This window comes from Haliaeetus albicilla, chromosome 27 (assembly GCF_947461875.1).
Source record: "Haliaeetus albicilla chromosome 27, bHalAlb1.1, whole genome shotgun sequence".
NCBI classification, from domain to species: domain Eukaryota; kingdom Metazoa; phylum Chordata; class Aves; order Accipitriformes; family Accipitridae; genus Haliaeetus; species Haliaeetus albicilla.
In genome coordinates, this window is record NC_091509.1 from 21,987,281 (window position 1) to 22,004,043 (window position 16,763).

The following is a 16,763-nucleotide window of genomic DNA, read 5'->3' on the forward strand; positions in this document are numbered from 1 at the left end:
GCAGTGAGAGCACTATTGTCTGAACGTTTTGTTTAGACATGAGGAGCATCTTGTTTTATTTTGTTGTGTTTCATGCCGCTGGGAAAACGTGTGATTTCCAGGGCCACGTGTCTGCGTGTCCCGTGGCGGTGTCACGCAGGGATGCTGCCTCCGTGGGCTCGCTGCTGCTGCGAGGGCTGCCCGTGCTGGTGTGCCTCCCGCAGCCCCCCGGCTGGGGGCTAGACTGAAACCCCTAACACTGAATTTCTTTGTGACTGCCAGGATTTTACCTGTAAGATCCGGAAAGAGATCAGCATGAGCTGCCTGTACCCAGGATCTGTCTATTTTGCTTTTTGTACGCATTCCTCTGCCGTCCGCTTCTCCCGTTTAATTTGCCGCAGCACCTCACACTGCAGAGTGCCAGCAGTGATCCCACGCGGTCCTGCTCCCTCGGATGGGACCGCACCGGGTGGCTGCGCCTGTCGTGCCAGGAGGAGACGGAGGGAGCGGGTCTGGTATAGCCTGGCTGCCGACGAGCCCACTGCTGGGTGGCTCCGAGCCTGGCACCGGCGCGTTTCTCCCTGCGGGGTGTTTGCTGTGAGCCAGCTTGCTGTGGGGTTGGAATTTCATCTCCGCTGTACGGGAGAGCCGTCGGCCCGTGCCACGTTGCTTACACCTGTCTGTTCTGGGGCAGAGCCCGTGGCAGGGCATTTGCCTGCGCTGGTTCATTATGTGTGGTTGCTAATGAAGGGTAGGACTCTGCCGTTGTGTATAATTGTGTGAAGAAGATCATTGGAGAATCCCTGGGTCTTTGGTTTTAACCTGAGCATGGCAAACAGGGAAAAAATTAGATAGTTTGGATTTAGCAGCGTATTTGATGCTGTCCTTTTAAAGGCAGAAGAATGATGAGGCTAGGAGCGTGCAATGGGATTTAAGCAGCCTGGCATTCCCAGGTGAGACCTGTCGGTCCCGGCAGCCGCTGCAGATAGAGCCTGACTTCTTTCACCCACCAGCACAGACAGACCCTTCCTATGTGAACAAGTTTTATTCCCTCCTGTCTGGACTTGCCTTTATTAAGCGCAAACCCAGGGAAGAAGATCAGTGCCAACACAAGCTGTTGGACCTGTTGTGTTTTGCAGAGACGGTAGCTGGGATGGGAAGGGGCAGCAAGTTTTGCCATGTCCTGCCTCCTGGGCGCTGCCTTCCTCTGGCAGCCAAAAATTCATCATTTGTTTGTCTGTTTTGGACTAGTAATCTCGGCCTTTGCCTGGTAACCTCTATCCACACCTATGAGTTTATTGGCTTCAAAGGAACCCCACATACAAGTGAAACTTGGAGGAATGGACTGGGAATGACAAAATCTGAAGTCCGCATTCTGTTTTTTCTCTGTCTTTCCTCAGGCAAAATTTCTGTGGACTTCTTCAGGATTTTCTCTTAAGGGAGAAAAAGCCCTGTGCGATCTGCTCAGGGTTTGGCCTTGGGTTGGTGGGTGGAGGTAGCAGCAAATCATTTACAAGCCTGAAAAGCAATTAGGGTTCCTGAAGCGATGGTGGCTCACTCTGGTTAAACACCTGACTGGGTTCTCGCGTGACTCTTTCTCGCTGAGGATCTCAGAAAACTTCCAGACATGCATTGGGTGTCTCAGGAGACCTGCAGGGGACCTGAGCATCACGTGCAAGTGGAGCGGATGAAGGAGCTCCGGTGTTAATGGAAATCACCTCCCACTTGAGACCGGGTGGAGGTTTTGCTGCCGGTTCACGGTGACGTTCAGGAAAGATGCCCGAGAGGTTTTCTGCTGCGCTGGGTGGCTGCATCCCTCCCCGCTCCCGTGGGTCTCGGCAGGCAGCAGCGAGCCCGGTGGTGGGCGAGCAGCCTGTTTCTGGGTGCGGGCGAGGGGTTCGGAGCTGTCGGTAACCCCGGCGCGCTCTCTGTTCCTCTTGCAGGTGAGCCTTCCCGGTGGTCCTCGTCCCACTGCGACTGCTGCTGCAAGAACGGCAAAGGCGACAAGGAGGGAGAGAGCGGCACGTCGTGCAACGAGCTGTCGACGTCGAGCTGCGACAGTCAGTCGGAGGCCAGCTCTCCCCAGGAGACCGTCATCTGCGGCCCCGTCACCCGCCAGCCCAACATACAGACTCTGGACCGGCCGGCCAAGAAGGGGCCGGTGCAGCTGCTGCAGCAGTCCGAGATCCGGAGGAAGAGCGACCTGCTCCGGACTCTCACCTCCGGCTCCCGAGAGTCCAACTCCAGCAAGAAAAAAGCGGTGAAGGAGAAGCTCTCCATTGAGGAGGAGCTAGAAAAATGTATCCAGGATTTCCTCAAAATCAAAATCCCAGACAGGTTTCCGGAAAGGAAACATCCCTGGCAATCCGAACTGCTGCGGAAGTACCACCTATAGGCTCAGGGTGGGGAAAGCACACGACCTTATTACCATTAGAGCAAGATCCTAAGCGATACGAAAATAATTCCCAATAATAATTATTTGTTAGGTCACAAAAAAAAAAAAATCCATCTCTGTAGTACTGCCTAATTTGCCTATTTCACCTTAACATTTATAGTCATAGGGTAACGATATTTTTCCAGTGGTGGAAGCACAATGACAAACGCTTTTATTTGTAAACTCTGAGTCTTACACAAGCTGAATACCTTAAGGGCACAACCATACCGACAACAAGAGACGCTCATGTGCGGATGCTGCTGACGCCGGTGGGAACATGGCACGTGAGCAGGCAGTGTCCGGGGGTGTCTGTGGACTGCATGCCTTCTGCGTTCTCCTTGTAGTGCGTTTGTTTGGAGGGATGTACACAGCTCAAAGAAACAAGCTATGCCATGACAGTTTACCTTAAGCATGTGTATATATATATGTGCATATATATATATGTGTGTATATATATCTCTGTGTATATATATATGTATATATATATCAATATATATTGCTTAAAGATTTTCTGGCTCTCCCCTTATAACTGCACTTTCTCAGAAAAGAGCATTTTTTAGCAGTCTGTGGATGTTCCGTTTCTTCTTCAGGTCTTTGAGGGTTGAACGGTAGAAAACCCGTCTCGCTGTCTCTCGCCCCTGCTCCCTTTCTCTTTTTTTCCCCTGCTTTGAGACACTGTAAATGCATTTCAGTGGAGACCGGGGAACAGTGCGTGGGTCTTTGTTGCTGTCAGCAAAATATTCCATTTGTTTTTGGCGATCTTGTTCCCTCTGTGTCCTCCCCACACCTCTTGTCGTGTTTCTCAAGGCTCTCTGGTGCCAGTGGGTTAAACGTGTGATGATCCCAGTTGGAAAGCTGTAGGAATTCTTCCGGGGTCGAGTGCGGTGGCAGGCGGAGTGGCCGTGCTGGTGAGGATGGCTGGTTTCTGCAGGCTTGCCAGGCGCGCGTGCCAGGAGTGTTTGGCCCCAGCCAGCAGGGAGAGTGGGCGCTGGGTCCTGTCCGGCACAGAAGCGAACGCAAGAAATTATCCACCCAACAAGCCATGTTTAGTGCTTTGACTGGCGGGGGATCGCTTGCTAGAGGACAGGAGCAGCACCGTTCCGGCCGTGTGCGTTTCAAGAGAAAACGCAAACCCCAGAAGGAGGTACGCGTATTCCCTCCCACAGACGCCTGTCTCGGTGTCGGTCCCGTCCGCAGCCGGTGGCGGGACGATAGCCAGCAAACCGCGCTGCATGTCCTGTGTCACCCACCACGTGCCGACTGGGGAGCCGTGGGAAAGGCTGGTCCTGCACTGATCGGAGCGGGGGTCCCACAGCCCACAGCCCCCCGGGGCACGAGAACTCGAGGAAGGGGAACAGGTCAGTCTTGTGGGGTGCAACAGGCTGTTGTTGCCGAGTAATGCGTGAGCACAGCAGCAAGGGATGGAGAGCACCCAGGAACCGAGCGTTAGCAAGCGGTCAAAGGTGTAGGGCCAGCAAAACCTGGAGCAGGTAGGCATCAGGGGGGGCTCAGCTCAGGGGGGCTCGGCTCAGGGGTGAGCTTGGGCTGCTGGCCCGGGCGAGCCACGGAGAGTGACGGAAAAATGAATTGCTCCAACCAGCCTATTTTGGCCATAGCTGGGAACATACCAGCTAGAGTATTTGAGATAAATTATTCGTTTTCTAAAGGTACAGGAAGGAGGAGATTTTATATATATATAAAAAGATATGGGAAGTGATAGTGCTGGTAACACAAAGCACTTTGATTCTGACTTATTTAGCGTCCTGCAGGTTCCAGGGCTTCCCCCCTCTTAAATCTCAGAGACTGCTATGGGAGATGATGTCAAGTATGCACAGATTGTTTCTGTTGATCTTCATGCGGTTTCAGCAAGGTGATATCTTCGTGCTTGCAGGGCCCCATTGCACCCACACACCTGGCTGTGACATTTTTGTTTTGCCAGAAGAACCGTAAGGTCTGCACGAGCACATGGGCAGAGGTTCATACCCATCACTCAGCTGCAGATGTTATGCAGGTGTTTATTGGTGAGGATGCAAATCTTACCAGCAAAAAAGGAAGCAATACGTGTCCAGAGTGATCCATAAGCATGAGCTGGCTGTAGGGAGGGGGGAAAAACCCTCCCAGCAATACCTCTCCCAGTCTTCGGAGAACAGGGCTTGGATGTGGCAGCTTGGCATCATCTCAGCTGAGGTTTTACACGTGAGAAGGGTGCTATTTCTTACAGTGGACATGCAGTGATGGTAACACAGAGTGAGGATTGTGAAATAGAGGGTCTGACCTGGGAAATGCTGGGCTCAGTGAGAAAACTCAGCACTTCTTGGGGTCAGGCTCTAGAACCAATTCAGGTTTTAAGACATTCACTCACATTCGAGTTCAGGCATGGTAGTTGTGCAGCCCTCCACTTACCTGCTCAAAAGGCACATTTTCACATGGAAATCGATGTTTTGCACAAGATCCACAGATTTGGCTCCTCTTAGTTATTTGTTGGTTAGTTTAGAGTGTTTTTCTTTTCCTACTCAACATATCCTGCATTTTGCCCCCCAGCTCCAGCACCAAGCAAACAAAACTGGGGAACAGATCGGGCTCTCCCTCGGGATTTCCAGCTGAGTCTGCAGTTCGGGATGGATCACCCCTCTTCCTCGGCAGCAGACTGCAGCTAAAACCTTGTCCTTCCCACCACTCCAGATCATTCCCTGTCTCTTTTTAATATCACAACTATTTGGGCTATAAAATCTATAAAATACATGTGATGGAGTAGAAGAACAGGTGCTGGGTGTGTGTGTGTGGTGGGTGGGGGGGTGTGTGTGTTCCCAGACTGACGTTCAGGGTGCACAGGATTGCACGATGATTAATAACTGTAGAAAAATTAGACCAAATGAAATGCGCCCGAATGGGCTTGATTTATGTGGCCTTCATGTCTTCAGTTTTAGATGAAATGGTTATTACTCTCCAGTGCTACAGAAATAAAGGTCTTAAACTTCACTAATCACAGGCAGGCCAAACCTGCTAGGAAACACGATTTAGGATGGAGCGGGAGGAGAGCAGGTGTCCAGGCGTGTGGGTGCACACTCGTGTGTGTGTGTGTGTGTTCGTATGCACTTTCTGCTGCGTTCCTGCGGGGATCTTATTCTGGTCTAACTTCATGTTGCAGTTGTTTTACAGGTGGCTTGGTATAGGAGCTAGGGGCTGTGCTTCAAGGCTTTTTGCTGTTAAGACTGACTGGTGGGCTCTGGGTAGAGCAGCCTGTGCTGTGGAGGAGCCCCTGGGCAATGGTGGGGAGCCGTCCCCCCCCTCCCCGATGGGGGTTAGCCTAAACGCTGGATGCTGCGCAGCATCCATTACTGCTGCTCAAAGGTCCCCTTCTCTCCCTCCTTGCCTCGCTGCTTTTCTCTGGACCACCAATACCCCGAGTCGAGAACCACATCCCACCAAAGAGCCACACTTCGGGCACCTTGCTCTGCCACCGTCAGGTGGCCACAGGGCCACCACCGGGCACAGGACCCTGCCGGCGTGAGCCCTGGCAGCTCTGCCGCTGGGGCTGGCGGGGGGCAGAGGATGCCGGCACCGTGCGATGGTGTGGAAAAACCATGGCCAGGTAGAGACAGGCACCAGGGTAATTGAAAAAGCTGCTCCACGACAGCCCCGTAGTTCTCGTGCGGGCAGCAGCGGGTTGGGAAAGAGTGACCAAGCCTTCTCTTGCTGGTGGTGTCCCCCCCGTACAGGCGCTGAGGCGGTGATTTTTCTTATCACAGATGTATTAACTCTGAAAGACCTCTTCCCAAAAATAATGTCATGCACGCATACATAAAAAATAATGTCATGCACACATAAGTATACATGTATACATATCTACAAGTACATATACATACATATAGTTGGATAGCTATATACATGCACCTTGGGATGAAAGGCACATACTGATGCCTTTTTGGCAAGGTTGTTCTCCCCCATCTGCAGGACACGGCACCACTCACTCACTGTTAGAAGGGGCAGGAGAAATTCCTGCAATAGGTGGGCATCAAAACGATCCCTCAAACCAAACCGTCAGCTCGGCAGAAGGAGGGAACTACGGTCAGTGCTCAGCACATCAGGCACCTTCCTCCCTCCGGGGTTTTTCCCCGGGGCTGTGCAGGGGTGGTGGGCTGCAGCCCCCCTCTGCTCACCTGCTGAAATGAGACAATGAGGGAAAAGAAAGGAGACGGATGCAGTGCAGTGGGGGAAAATGGAACTGGAATAACAGATTGTCTAAAAGGTAGCTGAATTTTGAGCTCTAAAATTACTCAGCTCAATTCAGCTTTGTTTCCGTGAGAGAACCCATGTCTATCCCTAGGATGTTTTTGGTCACTTATCGGTAGCAAGCCCAAATGAAACTTAGTTAACAGAGTACTTTATTCCTTCTAAAATATCTGGGGAGCAAACTGGGCTTTGGGCTACTTTCCACACATAACAAAGACCAAATATAAGTTCTGTTGAAACTACTTTGAAGACTTACATTGACTTCAGTAGGACTGAGAGTCTACTAAAACACCTTTTCTCCAGAAAAATGGGCACTTGCGTCAGTGAGGCTGAGAGATAGCCATTAAGCTGTAATAAAATTCACATCCGCTTACGTTGCTCGCAGCGTTCATCACTTCTGTGCGTAGCTAACGGGTCTGGTGGTTTGGTGGTGGTCTTGCACAGCCAGTCTTCAGTTACCGTGGTCTCTTTAGTAGCCTTGCCGAAGCTTTGCTTAGGGCGCTGGGCCGGAGGAGCGTGCTGGGCGCGCACAGCCCTGCAAAACGCGCTGCAGGATGAGTGCCTCGCAGGTGGGTGCTGCAGCCGTGGGGTACACGCGATGCCCTGGGCGCTGTCCTGGCCACGAGCGCTGCTGGCGCCTGGGCTCAGCTCAGCTCCGCTCCCAGTGCAGCCGTGGCCCGTGCCTGCTTATGCCTTTCACGGTCCGAAATGACGTTTTCCGAGGGCTTTGTTACACGCCCAAACGCCTAGAGACAGGCGCCTGAGCGGGACGCAAAGCATCGGGGGAGAGAAAGGGAGAGACCATGTGAGTTTACATAGACCCACAGGGACCAAATTATTTTCTTTTTTCCCTAAATCATCTGCGTGCACTATATAGAGGCTTCACAGCACTCTGGAGAACGTGTTTTGGGTATTTAATTCTAGTTTTGTGAGTCCATTCATTAATTTTCTTTGCAAAGCTGTGGGCTGAAGGGGAAAACAAGGTTGATTTTTATTGGCAACGACCGTAATGTAACCGAGACCTTCAGTCATATCTCACACTGCTCTCCTAGCCCTAGAAAGGCCGGAGAAAACTTTCTTACCCTGCCCTGAAGCCCTTTCCACCATTGCGAGTACGCACGTGGACTTGACTTTCAGAGTAATTTTTGCATAAGGCCCCATGTATATCATGGTACAAAATAATGTCCAGTCTTATGGATAGTTTATGCCCCAACGGGGTTTTGTAGATTAATAGTAAAAGAACAAAAAAGCACTTTTAAATTATTTATATTATAAAAAGACATTCTTTATTTTTCTTGGCATCGATATCACTTAGCTAAAAAATCAGTTTATAAGTACGATATTACAGATTTTAAACTATAGCAATGATAAAGCAAACACGAAAAAGCAGAATTCAGAATTAAACAGACGACACTTACCAACGTGAAGCAGAAGGATGGCAGGCCCAGCTGGTTGAACGGGAATTGCTGGACTTCAGCGGGGGGTGTCCTCCCTGACGTCCCTTCGCGCCTCTCCCCTGGCCGCTCCTCAGGGCGCACAGGGCAGCGAGGGGGGGCTGGCCCCTTCCCCGTGTTTGCAGGACGGGATCCAACCCGGGCGCTTCGGTTTATCCAGACGTACGCGCGCTAGAGGAGCAAGTGCTGCGAGTGCAATATTTTCCCAGCCAACACAGGATTTAGAGGGGGGTTTGGTGATTTTGTGATCTATTCGGGGCCTTGCTCGTGTTACATTTTCGGACCTCATACAAGCACTTAATGACTTTGCTGAGGCTGAGTCAGTCTGTTGCACATTGATGTAGATTAAGTGGCACCCACTGAATTACCTCTCTACTTTCCAATGTGGTTCACTTGTACATAAGTGTAATGTCAAATTGTTTACAGGTTATTTTGTGCGTAATTGTGGAAAAAAAAAAGAAGTTTTAACTACAAATTTAAAGGAATCGATTTTACTGGAAGGTGTTTAAAAAAAATGAATGTGCTTAATGCAGTATAGACATCATTGATTATGGTCTCACATGAATGCATGTATCTCCGTGTTGTCAGTCCCCACCAGTGAGGTTATTGGCAATATTCTGCAGTCTGTGAATAGCAAATATGCATAAACTACTGTGACTCTGACAAATATAACTCGGTAACTGTTTCTACTGTGGTATGTAAAAAAAAAAAAAATCATGTAGCTTTTAGCCTGCTGTATTTCCCTGGTACAAATAACACCATGAAAGAAAGAGAGACATGTTGGAAAAAACCAAACAAGTCATAGCTGTGACCTGTGTGGAGTCATTCGTGCAATGACACCTGCCAGGTAGCTGTGGTCTAACTGCTAAAAAAATGCCTATTTATAGAGGCTCGGAGGTGGTAAATGAGGGTGTTGCTATTGCCTTCTGCTCCAGCGTCACTGCTGGCGGAAGAGCTGACCTTTTGCTTAGGATGACGATAAATGAAGAGAGCCACTCCATGTTAGTCGTTTCCATGTGCAGGTTAGGTGTTATACAATACGCTGGTGAAAAGTACAGCTATCAGTGTTGTGGCATTGGGTGGCTGAAAACTGCAGCTAATTTGTGTCTTGCCATTCAAATAAATCAATGCATATACACTGTAAGAGCACAGACAAGAATAAATAAGTTGGTATCCTTCAACTGTCACATATATATACACACACATAAATATAGAGATAGATACATACATGCTTTCTTGCCCACTGTGATTTAGCATCAGTTTATGTTAACCAGTTCCCTGCAGGCTGGGGATTATTCTCCCTTGAAGGTGATGGGGGTTTTTTCCTCATTTATTTCTGGGTTGGGCTGAAGATAACAGTTCAGTGGTCACAGGGTGAGATTCTTCTGCCTCCCTGTCTTGAACAGAGATTTTCTGTGATTTGAAAGCCATGATTTGAAAGTACTGTCACCAGCAGCAATACTTCTGGAAAAGCCGTCATTGCATCAGGGGTTACCTGCCAGAGTATTTCCAAGAATACTTTGAAATACTCCCATCCTCTGTCATTTTAAAGACACCTTGGCAAGGGACGGCTTCGTTACAGCCAGCGGCTGAGTCACAAATGGAGAGAGTGCAGGGCAGGACAGGAGGAGAAGGATATGGAGGGAAAGGCAGGGTATCTATCTCTTCTGGACAAGGAGGGGCAGCCAGCTGTGGCCTTTCCCGGTGCTGGTCCCCACGCCATCCATCCCAGGCAGGTCCCAGGGTCTGCAGATGGTGCCCAGCTGCGAGGCTTTACGTTCCTCCAGTAGCTGCTGCAAAGGTAAAAAGAGAGAGAAAGGCTGCCGGGGCTGGGGGGAAGCCGTTTGCAATCCTCTCCCCCAGCAGTGCTGTTCTTGGAATGACAGACTCATAATTTGGGTTTATTGTCATATCTTCTTCCCTTCTGCACAGCTGTCTGGGGGGTAATTGGGGCTCGGTACTGCTGTCGTTGCCGCTCTGGGTGGCCCGGCTCTCATTGCTGTTCCAGCCATGCATACACACGAATACGACTGGAATCGGGAAGCATCGCTGTAGGCAAGCTGGGTCTGAAAAAGCCAGAAAACCAGGCAATTGCTCACTTGTGGGGCTGAGTATCCCGGGATGATTTTACTATTATTATTTTTAATCTGTGGGACTTGGCTGTTCTTCAGAGGAAGCCGTTTCCAAGGGCCCCTTCCTGGGAGAAGGTGAAAGATCCCATCTTTGCAGAGCTCCCCCCATATGGTGCTTCACCGTAGCAGGGATTTGGATGTTACAGTATCTGCACAAGCATATGGAAAGCAAAGCATTTCTGGAAGTTACGTCTCCTCAGATGGCGAGGCGTGATGCTCGCTGAGCGCCGTGCGGCAGTCACAGCCGGCTGCACCAGCTCGCTCCGCTGGCAGCCTGCAAACGGCCGACGCTGGGAGAACCGCGAGCCAGATGATAACGCGATTCCCATCCCAGCAGATGACTCTGCGGGAGACACCTGCCTTCTGCATCGGTGACAGCTCGCCAACACCTGCAGAGCCAGCAGCGGGGTCCCTGCGGTCCCTAAACTGCCATCACAGCTCTCGGGTGGGCTTTTCCGAAATTAAACACCCCTCGCCTGGAGTCAAGGAGATGGGGAGACAGGGCAGGGATGAAATGAGGAGATGGTTCTGCTGCTGTTTCTAAACAAACCTGGTGGTCTGTAACCCCGTTTATCTGCCTGCTTTCTCCTGAGTGGCGTTTGAAACCCGGAGTTCATCACTGGCTTGTTGGGTGAGCAGCATCCTCCTCCTCTTGTGGGGCTGGTTTGGTCAGGGCCACTTTGGGGCCCTGCAGCTTGGAGGGTGAAGACGAAGATCAGCTCACAGGGTAGTGCACTCGCCTTCCTACAAATAAAACAAGTACTGACGCTGCTGTCGCCAGTTTTTTATCAGAAATGACACAGGTTACTTCTCTGGGTAGGCGTTTTTGTCCCAATGGCATATATCTAAATTACTGTAGGTGTTCAGTGCTGGTAACATGAACCAGTAACTGCAAGTAGCTGGACTCCAGATGTCCATGGAGCTGTTGCATTTGTGTGTGGATGAGATCTTTGACTTTGCTGACCAATTATTTTTTTAAAAACGACAGTTTGGAATAAACAAAAAATTGACGTTTTTATTTTCTTTTTTTTTAATGTGAAACAACAAATACTATTTTGTCTAACCTGAAATGAAAGAAATGTTTCACTTCAAACAAAAAAGAAATTACTAGTGATTCATTACACCCATTTTTGCTCTTTTTTTGTTTGAATTAGGTCAGTTTTGAACTGAAAAATGAGAATTTGTGAGAAGAAAAGTTGAAATCCTTCATGTTTAGAATGGCAATGCATGCATTTTTGCACATGTCAGCATGTCCCCCTTCCACACATTCTTTTTTCCCATCCAGGCCCGTTTCCCAGACTCACCCTGCATTCCTGAATAATCTCATTTCCATGGACCTGTTGACAACCTGTTCCCCCGTCCCGGCCACCCACTGCTCGCAAACTTGAGCATCTGTTATTAAAAGACAACCCCGCTCCTTCCAACATCTGTATGCCTTTGTAATACACTATGGCTTTTTCAAAACAGCACATTTTGCATATTTTAAGCAGCTCGACTTGTTAGCATATGTTGATTGAAGCCGTGCTCTGGGGTTTAAGTGGGTTTGGGGGGATGCACACACCCGTGCGCAGAGATGGCTCTCGGGCAGCAGCGCATCTCGTCTGAGACCCCTGAGGACAAGCATAGACATTTGTCCCAGGAAAAAAGTCCTTTAAGACCTCCTGAGCTTTTGGGAGGTATAGTTAGATGTCCTAGACTATTTCCAATTTCCTGGGCAGACAAATAAAGACAAAATGAAAGAAATTAATTTAAGATCAAAGATTGCTTTGTAAAAATGATTTGCTTTCCTTTGGTGGCTCAAGAGACCACAAGCAGAGCAGGAGCACTGTACCTGTCCGTGCACTTCTTTCAACTTCATTCACTTATGACAATACTTCTTAAGTCTTAGGCAATGTTGCGGTAGTTCTGGAGAAGCTGCGCTCTGCGAATGTGCCCTGTTACGGAGGTGTCACGACTGCCAGGTCCGGGTCCGAGGTGTGAGCAGACAGTCCTCTCCAGTGCGAGCACGCACCGTGCTGCTCGGCCAAGTGCAATTAGCAAGGCTCTGGCCAGCTCCCTAATAATAAATCTTAAGAAAAGCTGAACTGTTATGGGGTAAATTATTGTCCTCATTCCCTTCTGTGTGGAGAGAAAAAACCCAACTTGTTCTTCTTTACTGACTGCTGAGGAGAAGACAAATTCCAGCAGTCAGGAGCAAAAAGAAACGTTCCGAGGCGTTGGTCCGACTCAGCCCGGGCTCTGGCTCCGGCTCCCCCCACTTCGCCCCTCTCTGGGGTTTGGTTTCACTGCCCATGTCCCTCAGCCCTTCCAGTCTGCAAAGGAGGAGAACACGTTGGAGCCAGCTGAGCTCTCTGCTGCGGTGGCAGGGTCTTCTCCCCAGCAGGTCACACCTCTGTCCTGAGCAGGGGCTCAGCTCTGTGGCTTCCCACATGTTTTCTAGGGCGGAAAGCTGAATTTTGCTATTCCTATCACTTCTGAGTACTGTCTTGTCTTCTTTTCATGTCAGGGCAGGTGTGAAAGAGCAGTGGATGTTCAGCTTAGGATACCTGCATGATAATTACTGAGGATTTAATTACCTTCCCTACGCAGCACTGTGTGATGTGCCTGGAAAGTAGGAGAGATTCCCTTTGATGCCGGGTGATATCAGAAAATAATTTTAATCTGCCTTACAACTATATAATAGAAGGAGCTTATATAGAGAAATATATATATATACACACACACATATGTATATTTCTTTCTCTCACCGAGTGAGTGAGTCGTTCTAGCCTGTGATCAGAGTGAGCAGCACGAGGGCAGGTCTGGACTTGCTCTGTGCCTAGAAGGTGTGTTGCTCTAAGCCACACAGGTAAGTGCTGGTGGGAAGAACGGCCCCAACTCATCGCTTGTTGAAACCCTTGTCAGAGGAGAGGACACCTCTCCCCAGATGTAACCTCTAACCGCCCCAAAATGACAAGCTGTCCAAGCACTCAATATGCAGAGGAGAAGGTCTGGGATGGGAAGGCTGCCGGTTAGTACCAGTGTCACCCTTTCTGCTCGCTGATCTTAGCAATTCCCACGAGACACAATGGTCAGGAGGGCTGAGGTGTGACTGCGCAAGCCATCCGTGGGCTTGACAGGAATGGGAATAAGTCAATCATTATTGTGCCCCAAAACCAGAGCAAATGAGGAGCTCGGCAGCTTGCTCGATGGTATCCATTGGGAAAGGAAGATCCTTTCCGCTGCCAGGCAGGACTCGGGTGGGACTGCAGCGTTTGGGACGCAGACCCACGCACCCCCCAGCCTGCAGCAACAGCCTCTCCCCGCTGTACTGAGGGCAGGGGCAGGGCAAAGAGGAAACCTACTGCAGGGAACCGAGACAACGAGATTGTCTCACGCGAGAGCAGAAAGCAACAGATACTCGCTGCTTGCTCGACTTTTCACTCCCGTTGCTGCTGCGGAGTGCCGAGGAGCTGGTGCTGCCCCGTCCTCCAGCCGGCAGCGACCACCCCTTGGGCTCCTGCTGGCGAAAAGTCTGTAGGGGAGAACTCTGTAAATACAGCAGGTTAAAAGCTGGCAAAGTAACAGCAGATCTGTATTTAATGCAGATGTTTCCCATGTTTTGTAGTATTGTTTTATTGATAAATAAAAATCAACCAAAGACAAAAAATGCATTGGGCGTTGTATGCGTGACCTGGACCGAGCCACTCGCGTGCACTTGCTTACGGAACGGGGATGCTACCTGTCACGGGGGGGCTGCACAGCCCTCTGCCTCTTACCCCAGCTTCACACTCTCCTGGGGAACTGGGGGGGGTGGCGACCACAGGAGACCCCATCCTCGGCTGTGGGTTACACCGTGGCTAATCCTCGCGGTGTTGCTGACGGTGGCACCAGTGCTGGGCTGGTGAGCGCGGCTGTCAGTCAGACAGTTTGGATGAAAATTTGGGGAGGCAGTCTTTTCAAAGCTCTTCATTGAACATATACTATTAAGCAGGTGAATACGCACCTATTACCTGGCCAGCCACAAGCCTGTGGACTAAATGAGGGATTCTGCATCAAAGCCACGAAGATGTCTTGTGATCATCCCCATGTTTCTTCCCTGGTCCCTCTTCCACCACCAGCACAGGGAGCTGCCGGGATGGAGGAGGCTTTTTGTCCAGTGAGGGCACTGAGATAATTCCCTTTTTATTCCCGACAGCACACATCATCTCTGCTGTGATCGGTCTATATCCTGCTCCTAGATCAAAAATATGACCCAGAAATTGAATTTCAAGACAAACCAGAGTTTTCTATCACATAAGAAATAAATAAAAAAAGAATTAAAAACCAGCAAAAGTGTAGATTAGAAATGTAAATGTGAACAAAATTTGGGAAAGGCGTAGGGATTGGGTCCAAGGATACTGATTAAAACCCAAACCAGGCTCTAGATCTCAAAGCCGCTTCAGACTCATTTTTAAAGCAGGCAGTGAAACCAGGGGTGCAGTTCTGCAGTGGCATCACTGCCGAGGGAACCTTCCCCTGGCAGGGGGAGTCCCTGTCCCCCCCCAGAGCGGACACACTGAGGGGGTGAAGTGTGGATGCCTGAACTCCGCTTGCTTCTGATCTGTCAGCTCAGCACCTTTTGCGCACTCTGCAAACATTTAATTTTAAATATTAAAAGCAGAATACCTTTTGTAGAGAAGTGGTGGGATGAATTGATTCAGGGCTGAAAGATAAGAACAATTCTTTAAATATAAATCTTGTCTTCTGCATTGGCATTGAAGTCTCATGTCATGGACACTCTGTTCTGGCCTTTATTTTCATGCCTAGTTATGCACATACATAAGCCATTAAAGGTTAATAGAAAACCAGGAAAATTGCATAGATTTTAGGCATGATATAAGTGTTATGCTGCACACTTCATCCACCCATTCCTTGTTTAACCACAACAGTACAAGAGGGTGAGACTCCTTCAGGTTAGCAGAATTTTAACAAAGGAAAAAAATACCTGGGATTTGCAATTTGGTCCCTCAAAATCAGGGGAGGCAGGACCTGAGTGTGGTCTTGATCAAGTCCATTCCCAACCTGAGAGAGAACACTGTGTATACTAAAAAAATAGTCCTCCTGCTGTCGCCTGGTCTCTGAGAGCAATATTTGTACAGCTGAGAGGAGAATGACAAAGCGGCAGCTCAGATGTTCGTGGAGGTGGGTGCAAAACTGGAGGGGAAATTCATCTGCCGTGAGCGGGAGGCTGGACCAGATGACCTCCGGAGGCATCTTCCAGCCTGGCTTATTGTGTTGGAGGGGGAGAGCTTGCCAGAGGAAAGGCAGATTCATTTTGGGAGAGGCAGGGTGGAGAATTACAAGACAGGGAGCAACCCAGGAACAGAAATAATGAAAGGTGGGAGATGAGAGCAGCCTTCAGCTGGAGGAGCCAGGGACAGGGCTATGGAGGAGTCGTGGAGAGCAGCGTAAGAGGAGAGGAGCTTCCCCTTGGTCCGAGAGGTGTCCAAGGGGCAAGACCTTTGTGAGTGACACCAAAACTATTAATTTTGCAACTGGTTCCATTGAATTGCTTGGCACAGATTGAACCCTGGAATCGTGTATTATTTGCTCCACATTGTTGAACACCAAAGCCACGGTCCTCCAAAGGGAAGGACAAAACTCATTTAGCTGGGAGCCGGGAGGGCAGTTCATCTGTGAGCTGATTGATACCCGGCTTTTGTAAACTGCTCTCGAGAGGGCAACTCCAGGAGACCCTTGCAGCATTGCGTCCAACGTGCATTTTCTTCTCAGCAGGAGAAGGTACTCGGTGTAGAAACAATAATTCCCACACATGTCTTTGTGGGCAAGGTGGGTGTTTGGAGCCACCAGTGAGCCTGAAACAGCTCCTTTCGCAGCCCAGCGTGCAGCACTGGGCAAGCCTTCGAGCAGCCCTGCTTGTTGCGGCCAGAAGGCAAAGCCATGATGGATTCAAAGTTCAAAGTAAATGGGATTTTTTTTTTTTAAAGTATTTTTTAATCTGAACAAAAGTACTGACACAGGGCACCTCATATCCTTTGATGCATACAAATAAACGAGCACTGATGCCTATATAAACTCTAGTTATTTATTTCTTAAACACTACCTGGGACAGACAAAGCACAGCAATGCATGCATCCCTCTGAAACTGAGTTATCACAGATAACACCCTGCTGAGCGCAACGGGCACTGGGTGAGGATGTCCGTGCTCTCTCTGGAGCACCACAGCTTGACATAGTTCACATCTATCCCCGCCGAGACATCCTCCAAGAGCTCAGGTCCCCTCCGGCTTCAGGCGCGCTGTGCTGGGCGCCCAGAGCAGTGCTCTCTTTGGTCTGAATGACTCACTTAAAGCCAAGTAGGGGATCGGTAGTGGAGGCAGAAATAAAGGCACAGACCGCCTGAGACCTGCTGCATCCTTTTAACCACAAACCCCGTCCTTTCTTCCCCCTCAGCACGTCGACACGGCAGGCGACTGCTGGGGGGGATCCCTCGGCGGGGGCAGAATCCTTCCCGACAGAGCCCGTCAGCTGTGGTCCTTCGCCCTTTCCT

General features: G+C 49.8%; 1 protein-coding gene across 1 annotated transcript in view; it reads left to right on the plus strand.

The window, feature by feature from the left end:
* The window catches only part of KCTD16 (potassium channel tetramerization domain containing 16), a 91,224-nt gene extending 77,339 nt beyond the window's left edge, over positions 1 to 13,885 (plus strand). Inside the window, exon 3 of the mRNA XM_069772527.1 lies at positions 1,923 to 13,885. Coding sequence (XP_069628628.1) covers positions 1,923 to 2,374 — 452 coding nt within the window. The 3' untranslated portion in view covers positions 2,375 to 13,885. The remainder of the gene's footprint in view (positions 1 to 1,922) is intronic.
* The last annotated feature ends 2,878 nt before the right edge of the window (positions 13,886 to 16,763 follow it).